General features: G+C 37.6%; 2 protein-coding genes across 8 annotated transcripts; both read left to right on the top strand.

Annotated features, from left to right (window-relative positions):
* The first annotated feature begins 61 nt into the window (after window positions 1–61).
* Window positions 62–1,518, top strand: LOC104445390 (disease resistance protein RPV1-like). The gene is made up of 2 exons (XM_039312652.1): window positions 62–300; window positions 407–1,518. Exons 1-2 carry the CDS (start codon window positions 121–123, stop codon window positions 863–865), a joined length of 639 nt encoding a protein of 212 aa, XP_039168586.1. The 5' UTR covers window positions 62–120; the 3' UTR covers window positions 866–1,518.
* A 1,249-nt stretch (window positions 1,519–2,767) lies between these two features.
* On the top strand, window positions 2,768–17,061 carry LOC104435783. 7 transcript variants are annotated; one of them, XR_005551183.1, is made up of 12 exons: window positions 2,768–3,851; window positions 3,956–4,117; window positions 5,488–5,545; window positions 5,637–5,719; window positions 5,814–5,937; window positions 6,487–6,610; window positions 7,552–7,781; window positions 7,853–8,005; window positions 14,252–14,445; window positions 14,560–14,669; window positions 15,696–15,776; window positions 16,569–17,061. XR_005551183.1 is itself a non-coding variant. In XM_039312650.1 (7 exons), exons 2-7 carry the CDS (start codon window positions 4,013–4,015, stop codon window positions 7,875–7,877), a joined length of 519 nt encoding a protein of 172 aa, XP_039168584.1. In that variant the 5' UTR covers window positions 3,781–3,851; window positions 3,956–4,012; the 3' UTR covers window positions 7,878–8,108. The 7 variants fall into 7 exon arrangements, 1 of the variants encoding a protein (XP_039168584.1); XR_005551186.1 differs by lacking the exons at window positions 14,252–14,445; window positions 14,560–14,669; window positions 15,696–15,776; window positions 16,569–17,061 and having other exon boundaries at window positions 3,761–3,851; window positions 3,994–4,117; window positions 7,853–8,108; XR_005551188.1 differs by lacking the exons at window positions 14,252–14,445; window positions 14,560–14,669; window positions 15,696–15,776; window positions 16,569–17,061 and having other exon boundaries at window positions 3,781–3,851; window positions 7,565–7,781; window positions 7,853–8,108.
* The last annotated feature ends 432 nt before the right edge of the window (window positions 17,062–17,493 follow it).

Raw genomic sequence — 17,493 nt, 5'->3', positions numbered from 1 at the left:
ATTAATCTGAGTGAAGACAGCGAAAAAGACTTATTATACAAAGCATTTTGGCAAGAAAAGGATGGTGACATTTACACAGAAAAACAATTTAAGAATTTGGCGAATCTAAGATATCTTCACATGAAAAAAGCACATCTCAGTGGAGATTTTAAGGACTTAATGAAGGGGTTAAAATGGCTTCAATGGCAAAGATGTCCTGCGAGTTTTGAAGTAAACAATTTTGATGTAAAGGAATTAGTTGTACTCGAATTGCAAGGAAGTGAGATAAATGAGAAATGGGAAGGATGGAGTTTTTTCAAGGTAAGAATTGAAGTCTTTTTTTCCTCTCCTTTTATGCTTTCTTTTGAATCATAATGACTCTAGACTCACCCATCGACATTCATTATTGTTTTTTTTTTTTTTGTAGATGGCAGAGAAGCTTAAATATCTAGACCTTTCATTTTGTGGTTCCTTGGAAAATACTGACTTCCTCTCAGCTTTTGAGAAGTTAGAGGTTCTCATCCTCAATTGTTGTTGGAAACTGAAGCGAATCGACGCTTCCATTGAAGACATGGAGGGCCTCCTTCGCTTGGAGCTGGGCTCGTCCCATGCACTTCATCTCGCGGTAGGCGCCGACACAGGCGCCAAACTCCCCGTTCCTCGTTTTTGCCTCAGGGAGCTTCCAGCAGAAATAGGTAAATTAAAAGCACTGCAGCAACTCGATCTACGGCATACTACATCCCTTTCTGCATTACCAAATAGCATAGGGTCTTTGGAGAATCTAGAGATTCTAGATATTTCTTGGAGTGGTATAGAAGAATTACCCAATGGTATTGGGAGTCTGAGAAAGCTCCGAGAGTTACGTGCTTCAATTGCAAAAATCTGAAAGGGATAATGGTAGAAAGCATGTGTAATCTTTCTTCCCTACGACACCTTGATTTTAGTGAATGCTACAAGCTCCAATCGCTGCCGGACCTTCCTTCCGGCTTAACATATTTGGGCGTCACTTGTCAAAGTCGCAAATTGCCTTCGCTTTCCCACCTAGCCCATCTCAAGGAACTACAACTTCGGGGTTGCGGATTTCTCCAGTGCATCCAGGAGCTTCCATCAACGCAATTAAAGAGTTCAAAATGCTCCCAACCGACGGACATTGAAGAATCGGAATCACCACAATCCCTAAACACGCCCTTCAGGTTGGAATTCTTGCAAGTCTCTAGCTGTGGATCTATCAAAACGCTGGACGTTTCACAATTTATCCATCTAAGGACATTAGATGCCTCCTTTTGCAAGAATCTCCTTGAAGTTCGAGTTCTTGACAAATCGATATATTTGGAAAGCTTGACTATCTCATCCCGCGATTCAATCAAACGGTTGGACCTTCCAAAATTTGGGGGTCTGAAGAAATTGAATGTTGACAACTGCAACAAATTAGCTAAAATTCAAGGCCTTGATAGGTTGGAGTATTTGGAAAGGCTAGATATCAAATATTGCGCTTCAATTGAAAGGCTAGACCTTCCAAAATTTGGGAGGCTGAAGGAATTAAAAGTTAAAGGTTGCAAAAACTTAGCCAAAATTGAAGGCCTTGATAGCTTGGAGTATTTGGAAAGGCTAGATATCGAAGATTGCGCTTCAATTGAAATGCTAGACCTTCCAAAATATGGGAGGTTGAAGGAATTAAAGGCTATAAGTTGCAAAAACTTAGCCGAAATTGAAGGCCTTGATAGGTCAGAGTATTTGGAAAGTTTAGATATCGAATATTGCACTTCAATTGAAAGGCTAGACCTTCCAAAATTCGGGAGGCTGAAGGAATTAAAAGCTACAGGATGCGTAAACTTAGCCAAAATTCAAGGTCTTGATAGGTTGGAGTATTTGGAAAGTTTAGATATCGAATATTGCGCTTCAATTGAAAGGCTAGACCTTCCAAAATCCAGGAGGCTGAAGGAATTAAAAGCTACAAGTTGCAAAAACTTAGCCAAAATTGAAGGCCTTGAGTATTTGGAAAGTTTAGATATCAAATATTGCGCTTCAATTGAAAGGCTAGATCTTCCAAAATCCGGGAGGCTGAAGGAATTAAAAGCTCTAAGTTGCAAAAACTTAGGAATTAAAAGTTACAAGTTGCAAAAACCTAGCCAAAATTGAAGGCCTTGAGTATTTGGAAAGTTTAGATATCAACGAGTGCACTTTAATTAAAAGGCTAGACTTTCCAAAATTCGGGAGGCTGAAGGTATTAAAAGCTACAAGTTGCAAAAACTTGGCCGAAATTGAAGGCCTTGATAGGTCGAAGTATTTGGAAAGTTTAGATATCAACAAGTGCACTTTAATTAAAAGGCCAGACCTTCCAAAATTCGGGAGGCTGAAGGAATTACATGCTAGAGGATGCGTAAAATTAGCCGAAATTCAAGGGCTCGATAGTTTGGAGTATTTGGAAAGTCTAGATATCTCTAGTTGCACTTCAATTGGAAAGCTAGACCTTCCAAAATCCAGAAGTATGAAGAGATTAGATGTTGATTGGTGCAAGAAATTAGCTGAAATTCAAGGCATCGATAGGTTGGAGTCCTTGGAAGAACTGGATATCTCTTGTCGCGCTTCAATTGAAAGGCTACTCCTTCGAAAATCCAACAGTCTTAAGATATTAGAAGTTAGAGACTGTGAAAACTTGGTCAAAATTCAAGGCTTGGAGTATTTGGAAAGTCTAGATATTGATAGGTGCCATTCAATTGAAAGGCTAGATCTTCTAAAATTCGGGAGGCTGAAGAAATTAGATGCTAGAGGCTGCGGAAACTTAGCTGAAATTCAAGGGCTTGATAGTTTGGAGTATTTGGAAAGTCTAGATATCTCTTGGTGCATTTCAATTGGAAGGCTAGACCTTCCAAAATTCGGAAGTATGAAGAGATTAGTTGTTGGTTGGTGCAAGAAATTAGCTGAAATTCAAGGCATTGATAGGTTGGAGTCATTGGAAAGACTAAATATCTCTTGGTGCGCTTCAATTGAAAGGCTACTCCTTCCAAAATCCAAGAGTCTTAAGATATTAGAAGTTAGAGACTGCGAAAACTTGGTCGAAATTCAAGGCCTTGATAGGTTGGAGTATTTGGAAAGTCTAGATATCAATGGGTGCAATTCAATTGAAAGGCTAGACCTTCCAAAATTCGGGAGGTTGAAGAAATTAGATGCTAGAGGCTGCGAAAACTTAGCCGAAATTCAAGGGCTCGATAGTTTGGAGTATTTGGAAAGTCTAGATATCTCTAGGTGCACTTCAATTGGAAGGCTAGACCTTCCAAAATTCGGGAGGCTGAAGAAATTAGATGCTAGAGGTTGCAAAAACTTAGCCGAAATTCAAGGGCTCGATAGTTTGGAGTATTTGGAAAGTCTAGATATCTCTAGGTGCACTTCAATTGGAAGGCTAGACCTTCCAAAATCCGGAAGTATGAAGAGATTAGTTGTTGGTTGGTGCAAGAAATTAGCTGAAATTCAAGGCCTCGATAGGTTGGAGTCCTTGAAAAAACTAGATATCTCTTGGTGCGCTTCAATTGAAAGGCTACTCCTTCCAAAATCCGAGAGTCTGAAGATATTAGAAGCTAGAGACTGTGAAAACTTGGTTGAAATTCAAGGCCTTGATAGGTTGGAGTTTTTGAAAGAACTGAATATCACTGGATGCAAGTCACTCAAAACAATTCCAGAATTATCTAGAACTTGGATTTATCGATATAGTGTACTTACAAATAGCGAAATGATAGGATGTGGATTAGACGATATGGATGACTTGGATGAGTTTGGTGACTTGGATGAGTTGGATTACTTGATGAGTCGGATGACTCAGATGAGTCAATATAATGGAAGCAATCCCCATTTACTATCAAAGGTACATAGAGCAGGTAAGTTACCTTTGTTCTTTTAAGATCTACTATCCAATTTTCATTTGTATTTCCTGATCTCAATATCTTTCAAGATTTATGATCTTGTCATTATTATTTCCTAGCTGACAGTGTCATCATTGTCTCCTTACTTGAATTCAAGGAATTGAGGGGAAATATCCATGGAAATTGTTGTGTGCTTTGGCAACAAGATTTTGCTTATCATGCCAGTAAGGGAAATAGATGGAAAAGGCTTTCTAAGTGCATCATTTGTCATTAGTTTTCAGGTAAGATCCTTCATCCTATGCAGAAAAATAAAGATTCTCAACGTTTGATTGATTCTGGAATGCTGGAAGTAGTGCATAAAAACTGATGTATACAGGTATCTGATAGCATGCCAAAGGTCATTATGTAGGTCAAGAAATGCAAAATGAAGGACCCTATATGGCGGTCCTCCTAATTTGAGGTTTTAGTTTGCTCTGCCCTTACCATGTAGCTCATGACTGCATGTTTCTAAGTTACGCTTAAGAGTGAATTTACGGTGCAAATGGAGCATGTTGACAGGGCATCCCTTGGCATGCAACTACTAACTTGGGATAAAATTTGTCCAACCATTGAGTTCCACACATTTTATTTCACAAAACTGTCTGCATTGGCTGATTAAAGTAATCGTATCGGTTTAGAAATGCTAAATGCAAGAACAAGCTCTTCTTCTAGTGGTGTGGCTATGAGTGAACTAATAAACAGGGCAGAAGCAAAAGCATTGTGAATTATTTGGATTGATCTAGATAATTGCAATTCGAATTTTATTGACTATGGATCCTTGTTCATTTGGTTTGAATCCAGAATATACCTACTCCAAGGCTAATAATAGATTATCCCAGAGAATGCATCTTGATGTTTGTAGAGTTGGTAAAGCCATCTATCATATACTTGAACTTTTGAGCTAAGCAAGACATTACTAGAATGTCCTTTGACATAATCGTTTGTACTGTAAAATAATTCGTTATATTGTGCATAAGCTCTTATTAGTTAATTTACTTGCTGAAAAGTAAAAGACATGAGGCATTTGTATAAGTTTCTTGAGGAAACTTTTCGATATCCTATATGCCATTTGAAAACTGCCTTGCATTAATTCTAATGCATGAATATCATGTAATGATAAGGAAAAGAATCATACTATGTGCCACAAAAGCAAGCAACTTGAGATGAATTCACTTTGTTAATTTGATCAAAGCTTTTGTGGATGCTGATGTTAGATGCCCCATTAGTTGGATCCAAAGAGCTCCAAAGGAATATTGAGTTTGACAAATAGAGATTTGTAAACTTCAAAGTATTATTACTAGTTCGTTGATGTTAGTTGCTGGATTGATTTCATCTGACTCACTGGCAGGATTCGGTTATTATTTCACTGGTTGATGTAAATGCTGAAATATCTGAGAGAGCTTTCACAAGGCACTTCTAAAATTAATCGAAATCATAGAAGGATTAGGAGCTCAATGCATACTTGGAATGGTAAAAGGTTGTTTGCATGTTGTCATCCCACGTTGCCCTGCTTATTTTTAATAGAAGCTTTGAAGAGCTGAAAATGTCCGCCTCCACTCCTCTAATCAAATCTCTCTATCTTCCTTATTTTCTCTCCCACATGTTACTCTAGGATTCAAGTGGACTTTCCTCATCCTCTCACTCTTCAACTGGCTCAAGCGTTCCTCTAGGTTTGAGCTCTATCCTTCACAAGCCCTCTTTCAGCTTGCATCCTTGCAATTTGTTCTAGTGCTCATGATGCGTATTCAACTGCTCATGGAGCTTTAGCTATGGAGACCAGCAAAGGACCACAATGTGTTGTGCTCCTGTTTCAGCTTCAGTTTGATAAATCATTGGCTTCTCAGGTTTGGCTCCTAGTGTTCTTTTGTGACCTAATGGGTAGTTGACTCAATTGTTCCGAGTTGATTTTCTGAAGTTTGCTTGATTTTTGATTGGCAGGTGAAGATGACGGAGTGGAATCCAAAGAAGTATTGGCCGGCGATGGTCAAGAAGGACTCGAAGGCGATGTCAATTCGCAGAGGCTGTGGACAATGTCTCCTTGTAATTGCTTCAAAGCGAGAAGGTTGGTCAGCTTAGTATTCCATGGATACTGTGAAATATGGTCAGCTTGGTATTTGCCTTCATGTACTCTAGCACTATTTTGGTAGGCCGTCACTGGGTTGTGCTATCCATTTGTAGGCGAGAGAATTCTAATACCATGGTGTAATGAAACTTGGTCTTGCTTTAAATGTTAGAATGATATGCTGTCAAGCCTAGTATTGTTTTCATGCGCTCTAGCAGTGTGTCCGCATTAGTTGCTAAACTGATGATGTGCGATGGGAAATGACTCCTGGTTTGTAGGTTACTTCTTCATTTCAGGTCATCTTGCTACAGTCCTCATAAATACTTTGAGCACTTCAACACTTAAACTAGATAAGATTGACTCAAGTTAGGGTGGTTTGCTAGTCGTCAACCCTGGTTTTTGTTGGTTTGACATTATTTCAATTATCCAGATGGTAATGAGGGTTAAAATAGATGGGTTGATTGTTGTTTCTCGTTGGATTGTAAGGTCTCACTTTTTTAAAGATAAAGTGTAATTTCTTGCGCTTTCTGCCTTTATTTATTATGTTAGGTCAAGTCAGCAAGACGTCTTACACGCATTATTGTGCTAGAGAATTACTGCAACTTGGAGGTTTTGGGGACAGTGAATATTTGCGAAGGACACTTGCGGAGGAATTTCAACAGATGGAACAGAGGTATTAACAAAAGAATTAGAAATGTGAGATGCAATAGAATCTTGTTCTTGCATAGAAGTTCGTATCTGAATGTGTCGTTTATTGCTCTTTCATTGTAGATTCTTCTCATTAATGCTATATCTAGTTTGCCATGCATAAGTGTTCTTACACATGCCACCTCTATGGGAGAAATATGAATTATGGGACAAAACGTTGCTGGTATCTACTGTTTGAAGTGATTAATTTTTCCCCCTTTCAAGTCTGGTCCTCATTGCTGATGTGTCTACCAAATGTGAAATTCTTGATCTCATTGTATGCATAACGAAAATTTGAGTATGATTGCCCGGATTCAAAAGTGGACTATGTGAACATTGCCATCCTTTGCTTTTTGGTGTTATCCAACTCATCAATTATTTGAGTTTGTTGATCTTTCTATCCATTTTCCTATTACCAAAAACTTGTACGTATATTTTTCATTTCCTCACCTAAGTAGCCAGAACTATGAGACCATAATGTGAGAAGGAGAACAAGATAGGGAAACCTTCGGGGGTGGGGTGTTGTCTTCTGGGTTTTGTAGTCAACAATGATTTTCACTTACCCTCTTCTTAATATTCTAGTGTTTCGTATTTGGTCTCAAGTTGATTACTTGACAATGTAATTGGAACTTAAGTTGGGTGATCTTGTCGGATTGGGCTTTCTGTTTAGCTTATGATCATTGTGTATGGAAAAGCAGTGCCTCATTTTTAGATTAGGGAATGATTTAATCATTACAGTTTCAAGGAAGCTATTGAGATGCCTTTTTTTTACTATTTAAAAACAAATCTTGATATGAATTTATTGTCACAATTCCCTCATATGTCTGTTTCAGCATTCACCATATACATTCCCTTTTCACTATCCTTCTATGATGTATATACCTTTAATCTGAAACTACAATTTTCTCTAGAGATTTACATGTGCAGAGTACAAATACAGGATGGCTCTGAATTTGCTTCATCCAATCAAACTCATGAAATTGGGTTTACAGATTATATCTCCTTCCAAATAGTCTTTGTTAGATGTTACAAACGATATAGCAGTGGCGAGGTGATTTATGAATGATTCAAGCAATGTGAAGTAGGGAAGGCCTTTGGAATCAATCTTGTTGTGCATCCCTCCTGGTTACTACGGTGTGGATTTGGCTCTATAAAAGGTAAAAGCTAGGTATATCATATATTAAATCCCTTATTTTTAGATGTGGCTAATATGTTACATTGGAAACAGGAACTTCAAATTGTTATGCTGCTAAATAAGATGAATGATGCTTGTGAAAACTTGAGAGATGCCTGGATGATGATCTTGCAGACCAGTGACGTTCCATTTATGCATATTTCAAGAACCTCTTGTGCAATTAACTGGGAGTTGGACCAATTGAAGGTAACTTGTGGATCTAGAGCTTGCATAATGATTCCTTACTTGTGAGAAATATAGGATGCTCCTAAGTTCTATTTGTTCCTATACATGTCAATTCCCAATTTAAGACATGGATGGAAAAAAGGAAAAACTAGGATATTGTGCTTTTCTTTTGAGTTTGGTTTCACAACGGAAACAGTAGTGGTCAACAACTGGTGGTATCAACCCTGTCGAACAAGTAACCATGTGTACTTGTCAACTGGTAACCCAGCAAACCTGTCAACTAGTCTGGACCAATTCTAGGCCTTCCAAAAACGTTAAGGAAGAGTGTTGAAGTTGGGTTGGGGTTTGGAACTCCAACCTCTTGTAACTGAAAGGCATGCCAACCATCTGTTTCTGTGTCTTGCTTCATTTTGTGGTGGATAATTTATTTATTGACTGTATTGGCTTAGTCTATTAAAAATTTGAACGATTCTATCGAGAACAAGAACCCTGTCTTTTGTGCTTAAGCAGCTTTGCCGAGTGAACTAGGCTTCTTTTGTTCTGGAAATGTGTATTCTATTAGACAACATCACATGCAATCGGTTCAACTGGTCGAATTGTTAGAGCATGGTTCTACTAGTTTGACTAGGTTGAACCACTAGTCTAGTTATGAAAACATTTATTCTTTTGTTCTTCCTATTATGTATCTGCTCTCCTCATCAGCGTGAGGAGTGGCAGCTTAGTTTTTCCTCCTATATGCATATACATCCTATTTCATGCTTGCAATTTTAAAGGATGTTATACTTTCTGTCTTAACATAACTGCAAAAGTTGTGTTGACAGTTGGTGCCTTGTACTTGAATGTTTGTTAAGGAATGTGCATTTGATGACCCCAATGGGTTAGTAGTGCCACTTTTGCTTCGATTTTTTGAGAACACTTTTAGTTGGTTGTCTCATTCTCACTTCCAAAACACTAACCTAGTGAAAATACACATCTTGGACTCTATCATACACCTAGAGATGGAGAATGAGAAGATTTGCTGCATTCCCCATACTATAGTTCCTCCTTGGTAGTGGTAAAATTTTTTTACACTGGCATACAATCAAGCTAAGCATCAACTCATTGTGATGCCATCAATTGTATACTCTGAAAACTATTTTCCTTAAGCTTCTTGCCATGTCCATTTGCAGTTTGGATTTTTGGAAACTTGTTGTTGCCCATAGTCTTTCCTTTCTATATCATTGTTTGATAAACTCGCCAATATTAGTAACAAATTTATTTCATTGACTAGATGGTGGAGCTGAATTATCTTGTCCATGCTCCTTACTAAGTTTCCACTTTTACAACCTACTCTTAAGTTTAAAGATGACTGGCATGGGTATGTTGTGCCTCTTTAATGGACAATTTCATGCTTGTTACAATGGTTGAAAACGTGCAAATTATGCTCCAAAGAATATCTTTTTCATTTCAAGAAGCAAAATACTGAACTATTAGGTTTTCCTGTAAATTTTAGATCATTTAGGAGGTCAAAGTGAGAAAAAGATGAATCTTTAGTGGCCAGACATATACAGAAAGAATAATTTTCTTCTTATGGTAGGTTCATTGCAGTTTGAGTCATTGACTGAGAACTAGTACATATATGTTCATGATGATAGACACTATCGGGGTCTTTAGTGTAGAAAGATACTGTAGAGCATTCATGGTTCACATGCATACGATAGCCTCTTCAGTACACAAGTATTGGTTCCACCTATGTTTTAGCGTGATGCAAGTATTGTACTTATTACTTTTACCCAACAAAGGTATCAAAACATCACATTAGTTATGGCCATATTATAGGAACATCGGAGTGAAATCAAGTTGAGTTATTTATTTTTGGCTAAAACAAGCAGAGGTGTGGCTTGTGTTTTGGCTGCAAGAAAGCTAGCCATGGTCTACATACTTGGATGAGGATGAAGATGAAATCTCAGATTCAGAACGAACGTCTATTGTGGGTGGACCTCTATTGCTAGGGATAGTCTCTCCTGGTAATTGCTTCAAATTGAGAAAGCTCTCTCTTTTTTCTATTCAATGTGTGAAGTGCTTGAATGTCTTAATTGAGAACATGATTTTGAACTGAGGAGTTGGCGTTTTACAGAAAAAACCTAGTGTGAATGAAGGTGATCCAAGTGGAAATCTAGATTCTGTTCTAGTTTATGTGGTGGTGATTGTACTTGATATTACGATTATATTATGGTTGTTTATGTGCACTGATATTTGTTTATGTGAATGAAGGTGGTATCTAATTTCGTTTGGTCATAAGGAAAGTAAAACACGAAGTAACTTAGGATATTATCATCGTCCTTAAAAAGAAATGGATAGTTAAGGTGGAGCAATTTCGAGGCAGTTTTCTTAGAAATAACTTTAAACTTTACATTATGGAAGAACTTCCCTGCTGATAATTTTTAATGCTTGAGTTGACTTTCAAGAGTTGCCATCAGCTGAACAACATGATGCCTCATACTTGGAAGCCTAGATTATCTTGTTCATGCTTCAGATTTCTACTCAACCTGTAAGTATCGTCTATCTTTCAGTAAAAAGTCCCTAAAAATCTATGTAGTTCAGATGTTGAAAGTTGTGAGGCAAATTTGTTGCAAAATTTTAAACATTGTCGCATGATTCACGCGTCATTTTTGTTCTCGATGCTTAAGGCCTGCTTAGTTTTGGAAAACAGCTTTAGTTTCCATTTTCATAGAAACTGTTTTCGATGTTTTGTTGACAAAATATTTGTTTAGTGAAAATAATGTCATTAGGGATGAAAATTGTGAGAATATGCTCGGGTTACATCACATTCCAAAAATAGGCTTATTTATTCCAAATCTCCATGTTTGCATTTGGAATGGGAATACGAAAAAGTCATCTTCAGTTTGTGATTTTGATTCTGGGAATAGTTTTCCTTTTATTTGTCGACTGCTTTCGGAGTGTTACCAAATGCATTTTCTGGTTTGTTTTGATTCTCAAATTGAAATCAAAACAGACTTTTGAGAATCTTTATCAGCCGAACGCATCCTTAGATTATCAATCTCTTTCTGTCTGCAGAAAAAAAATGGACTTCATCAAGTTGCTTAACGGGCTTTGAACATTGAAAATTACTTCATGTCATCCGGACATCATTATATGTAATGCATAAGCAGTGGGCTGATGCCATCAACATATTTCATGAGGAAGTTTGATTTGCTGTCAAACCTTGTTAGTGACCATGGCAAGTGATACTGTTAATTTAGAGCGGTAGATGGCGTTTCATTTTTCTTCATTTAACTGTTTTCGTTTGCTTATCTAGGTCTTGACTCTTTCCCTCGGGAGGAATTTTCCAATCTATCAGTTTCATGTTAATTCTCTGGATGAAGTGGTATGGCTAATTTTTAAGCTCTGGTGCTGCTATAGGATGTTGGCTTTTTTGGTTGGTTTTTATAATCTCAATCTGCTAGTTTGTCCAGTGATAGGGTATGATGTGTGTATCACAAGTTGTTTGTGGTGCTGGAAAAGAACTTTTGCTGGTTGTCCTCAATCATCTGCGGGTGCACGTTATTATCTTTGCATTTGGCCTTTTTCTCAAATAATTAAGTTTCATGCATCTCAGTGAACAGTCTTGGAGGTGATCGGATAGAGATAGGAATTTGTTACAGGAAATTATTCTTCTGCACATCTTGAGACACGCCATATTTTTCAGAACATCTTGATGTTGATTCTTCATACAATCATGTTGTATGCAATGATATGAATTATTAATATTAAGTGACTGGAAAGGGTCAAGTAAAATCTGATTTGAGTCTGATTCAATAAGTTGGCAATATCTCCTATAAGCTTATAATGGAAATTGTAGATCATTAATCATTGGTTTGAACTTGAACTTGATCTAAGTTTGAGCTTTGAGTGTACTGTACATGGAGATTTTGATATAGAATGTTTATACATTCACATTATAATTAGTAGGTGTAGAGATATGTTCTCAATTTAAAAGGAAAGAGTTTATTGCCCACTTAATCTTAGCATATATCCCCTTACAATTGCGAGAGTCAATTTTTGCACCAAATAATCATATTCAAAGCTTTTTACCCATCGATATTACTATTAGAGCCTAGGGGAAGTTAGACTTATTTATATTGCCAAATTCCACCCATTGAACTCAGTGTAGTTAGTGAAACTCTTCTTTCCCGTGTTATGTTTATGGTCAACAAGCTAAGGATGAGAATGAAAACTCAGATCTTCAAAGAAAATGAGCAGAAAACTAATTGGTGGGTGCTCGGATGACAGTGAATTGAGCCTACATGGATCTAATCTGTGATGCTTAACCATGCTTATGAAAGCCTCTGTTCTTAATCATTTGTTTAGTACTTAGATGTTAGAATTGATTATTTTATATAATTATTTTTATCTTTAGATCACGATTTTTGATATACCACCTCTTTTTTGGTAGACGAATGCTGAGGATGTCAACTCCTAGTATTGAAATTGGTTTTACTAAGTTGCATGCCAGATAGCTCATATTAGGTGTTTGAGACCTACTAACGCATTATACTCGCATTTTTACTCTTCAAATCAGTTTTGTATACTACTCTTAGTCCCTAGTATTGCTCCTTTTCTGGTAGTGTGTTGGTAGCTCTTTGGATCCAACGTTTCTTTTCAACTCTTTCAACTTGACTTTCAGTAGTAGCGGCACCTTTTGGTCATGGTGACGTTACTCGCAAAAAAGTGATGTTGATGTTGGTACTTGAAATTATATGATGAGATAACATGTGTTGGAATAAAGGGCAATTGGAATAACTTAAAATCCTCAAAAAAGTGTGAAGTTTCTTTTTATAGATTATATAGTTCACCTGTAGGGCACCTATGGGGTGCAACCCATATACCAAAGGAGCCCAAAAAACTAAAGCCATGTACAAAACAACTCCCAAAGCCAAAAGGGAGCTCAAATGCCAGGTCAATCATCGACTAATCAACTAGGGCATTTACATCCATATGCAAGTCTGCACTATACCAAAAGTGTGTGACTTTAAGCCAAATTTCAATAAAATGTAACATAAGATTTCTCTCCATCAGAAGCTCTGTTGCTCCACGCCTTCCAAATCAGCCAAAAGAAACAGGAAATTGAGTTAATCCTACTTGTTGTGCTGTAAACGAATGCCCTGCCATGCCCAAAGTTCTTGCTTAATAAAACCTTTGATAACCCAAGATAACATGGCACAAGCATAGGAAACTGTCCAAACCATTCTTTCCAAGAACAATGAAGGAGGGGATGCCGTGCGGACTCTGCCCCTTTTTGATGAGGAAACGCCTATTAACCAATATTTTGTCTCATTTCTAAAGTAAGGATTTGTTCCCAGGTTGCTTCCCAAGCAAAAAGAGAAACTCTAATTGGAATTCTCACTTTCCAAATCAATTTATGAGGAAAATCTGTTTTGCCACGAATCTCCCTATTGAGCAGCTTTTCCCCCCTTCAAGTCTGGTCCTCATTGCTGATATGTGCACCAAATGTGAAATTCTAGATCTCTGTGTGTGTAACAGGAGTTTGAGTATGATACCTAGGCTCAAAATTGGTTTATGTAAACATTGCAATCCTTTAATTAAAAGTTTGTGCTTTTGGTTTTACCCGACTCATCAATTATTTGAGCTGAAATATTCATTTCTCATTTGGCTAATTCAGGACTTCTCTTAATGGGTTTGTAGATATTTCTATCCAAATGCCTATTACCATAAAGTTGTCCTATATTTTTCATTTCCTTGTCTTAGTGGCCAGAACCTTGAGACTATAATGAGAGAAGGAGAGAAAGAAAAGGAAACCTTTGGGGGTTAGGGGTTGTCTTCTGGAGGTTGTCCTCAACAATGGTTTTTCACTTACCCTTTGTCTAATAATCTAGTTTTTCGTATTTGATGTTTGATTACTTAACAAAGTACATGGAAGCTTTAGTTGGGTGATTTTATCGTATTGGGCTGTGTTTAACTTATGATTCTTATGTGTGGAAATAGTGTATCTCATGTTTCCTGATTAGAAACTAATTTGATAATCACATTTTCAAGGAAGCTGCCCATATGCCTTTCTCTTCTATTTTGAAAAAGATACTTTGTAAGAATTTATTGCTACAATTCCCTCTTATGTTAGTTTTAGCATCCACCAAATATATTCCCAATTCACTGTCCTTCTATAGGGTATATACCTTTAATCTGAAACTACAAATATTATCCAGAGATCCACATGTGTAGAGTCCAACTACTTTTTCATGCTAATCATTACTCTGTATGGTATTGCAGGATGACTTTGAATTTGCTTCAGATTATATTTCCTTCCAAATACATGAGGAGTCTTTTTTAGATGTAACAAATCGTATAGTGGTAGTGAGTGGACTTATGAATGATTCAAGCAATGTGAAGAAGGGAAGATCTTTGGAAGGATCTTGTTGTGCATCCCTCTTGGTCATTGTTGTGTGGATTAGACTCTATCTAAGGTAAAAGCTTTGTATATCATATTTTGTGGCCCAAATTTGCAAGTGTGGCTAATCTGTTTTGTTGGAAGCAAGAACATCAAATTATTATGTTGCTAAATAAGATGAATGACACAGGTGAAAACTTGGGAGATGTTGAGATGACAATCCTGTAGGCTAGTGACCTTCCATTTGTGCATATTGCAGGAACCACGCGTGCAAATAACTGGGATTTATACCCGTTGAAGGTAACTCATGGATCCGGAGCTTGCATATTGATTTCTTGCTCATGATATCTAGAGTTCTATTCCGATCATGTCAATTCACTATTTAAGACATTGATGGCAAAAGGGAAAAAGTAGCATATCATGCTTTCTTGTCAACTCCTGTTCATGTCAGAGTTTTAAGAAGTGGCTCTAGTTGGAGTGGGAACCAGACCAATCCAGTCTGGTTTTCCGGCAAAAATAGTATTGATCAAGAACTAGTGGTATTGACCCTTTGTTCAACCGGTAACCAGGTGTACCTATCAACTGATACCCAGCAAACCTGTCAACTAGTCTGGACCAGCTCTGGGCCGTAAAAAAGTTTAAAGGAGTAGCGTTGGAATTGGGTTGGGGTTTGGCACTCCAACCTCTTGTAACTAACCAGCGTGCCAACCATTTGCTCTAGTGTCTTCTTGCTACAATTTGTGGTGGATAATTTATTTATTGACCATATTGGCCTAATCTAAAATTGAACAGGATACTATTAAGATGACATCAAGCATGTGTAATCTATTAAGATGCTACGATGTCGACTGACTCATTGGGCTTCTTTTGTTCTGAACGTGTGTAATCTAATATATGCAAAGTATTCTATCAGATGACATCACATGCAATTGGTTCAGTTGGTCGAACTGGAAGAGCATGGTTCTACCACTTTGACTGGTTGAACCATTGGTCTGGTTTTAAAACGTTTGTTCTTTTATTGTTCCTATTTATTATTTATCTGCTCTTCTCATCAGCACGATTAGCAGCAGCATAGTTTTTCCTCCTAAGTGCATAATGCATACACATGTCATTACATGCTGATGTTTTACTTTCTACCTTATTGTAACTGCAAAAAGTTCCAACATGCCTTGACAGCTGGAGCCTTGTATGTAGGTTAAGAAATGTGCCTTTGATGGCCCTAATGGTTTAGTAGTGCCCTTTTTGCTTCTATTTTGTTAGGATATTTTTGCTCGGTTGTACTATTCTCACTTCTAAAATACTAATCCCATGAAACTGCACATCTAGGACCATACCTTATGCCTGGAGATGGAGAATGAGAAGCTTCGCAGCATTCCCCATCCTGTTGTTCTCCCTTGTCAGTTGGTGGTAAGAACATTTTGACACTGTCATACGATCAAGCTAAGGATCAATTCATTGCTATGCCATCAATCGTATAGTTCTGAAGGTTTTTTCTTTGGGCTTCTTGCCCTGTCCATTTGCAGTTTTGGATGTCTGGAAACTTATTTTTGCCCATACTCTTTCCTTAGTGATCAATGTTTGATAAACTTGCCAGTGTATCTCGTTGGCTGGGTATTGGAATTGAATTAATCTTGTCCATGCTCCTTACTAGATTTCCACTTAGAACCTTCTAGTAAGCTCAAATGTGGCTGGCACAAGTACACTGTGCTTCTTTAACAGACCACTTCATGTTTGTCCCTGTAGATTGAAGAAGTGCAAAAATATGCTCCTAAGAAGAATATTTTTTGGTTGAAGAAGTAAAAAAAATGAAGTATTAGTTTTCCCCTAAATTTTAAATCAATTGAAGGACAAAGTGCGAAATGATTTAATAGTCGCCAGACAAATACAAAATGAATAATCATTCTCTCATGGTAGGTGCATGGCTTGAGTTACGACGAGAACCACTATTTACAAGTTCATGACCATAGATACTATCACGGCATCTAGTGTAGCAAGATACCGTGGAGCATTCATAGTTACATGCATGCTATAGCCTCTTTAGGCAAACAAGGTTTGCTTTTTGCCTGTGTTTTAGCATAATGCATGTGTTGTAATTTTACTTTTACCCAACAAAGGTATCTAAACATCATGTTAGTTATGGCCATACATTCGAGGAACACTGGACTGAAATCAAGTTGATCTTTTTTTCGGCAATGGCAGGTAGAGGCGTGGCTTGTGTTTTAGCTGCAAGAAAGTGGGCCCCGATGTACATACTGGACGAGTATGAAGAAGAAATCTCTGATTCAGAATGACTGTCTGTTCAAGAGTTTGTGGTGGTTATGCTTATGTTGCTGGTGTTGGTGGACCTCTCATACTTGGAGCTGCAGACATTGGTGTGAGAAGCAATGCATGTGGGCTTTCTGACTGATGCTCTTCGACTTCACCCTTTCTAGAGAAGTCTTAATCCATACCTGCCATGTGCCTTCTCTGCTAGGCGGGTATTTGTCGATAAAAAAAAGTGGAGTAAAATGTAGCGATTTATCTATCGAGTGGGATAGAATTGACCGAAAGATGCTGAATCATGGCTTCTATCTGATGGTAACTGTCGTCATGGTATTGCTGTAAGCTTTGAGACCTGCTTGATAGTGCCAAGCTTTTGCTTCATCTGTATATGTTCACTATTTTCATGTGTAAGAGAACCAATTGTTTGGTTTGGATTATCTACACTTTGGGCTGAATAGTTCGGGTAGTGTACTCGACTCACGAACGCTGCATTTGAATGTTGAGATCTCTTACCCAAAATTGACTTGCTCTTCTCCACGTGTTATTGTTAAGTGACGCATTTGATCCGGTGTAGATAATGCATTCTTGCGGGGACATGACTAGCCAGATATATGGTTTCAATTTGGCAATAAAGAGCATAGCCTGTATTCCAATCTCAGATATTTGGAGCCCTTAAATAGATGGTAGGTTTAAGATCATGAGATTCTGTCTACAGCATCGTGAATGGACTTTGTATCCTTAATAAAGGGCATCATGGAGTCTTTTAATTCAGTGATGTACATTCAGGAATCAATAATTTTTTAATTGTAGTATTCTTTCTCTCGGAATTATTGCCAATCTCCAGAAGAAAGTATGCATGAAT

This window comes from Eucalyptus grandis, chromosome 5 (assembly GCF_016545825.1).
Source record: "Eucalyptus grandis isolate ANBG69807.140 chromosome 5, ASM1654582v1, whole genome shotgun sequence".
NCBI classification, from domain to species: Eukaryota; Viridiplantae; Streptophyta; class Magnoliopsida; order Myrtales; family Myrtaceae; genus Eucalyptus; species Eucalyptus grandis.
This window is presented reverse-complemented; position numbering and strand designations above follow the sequence as displayed.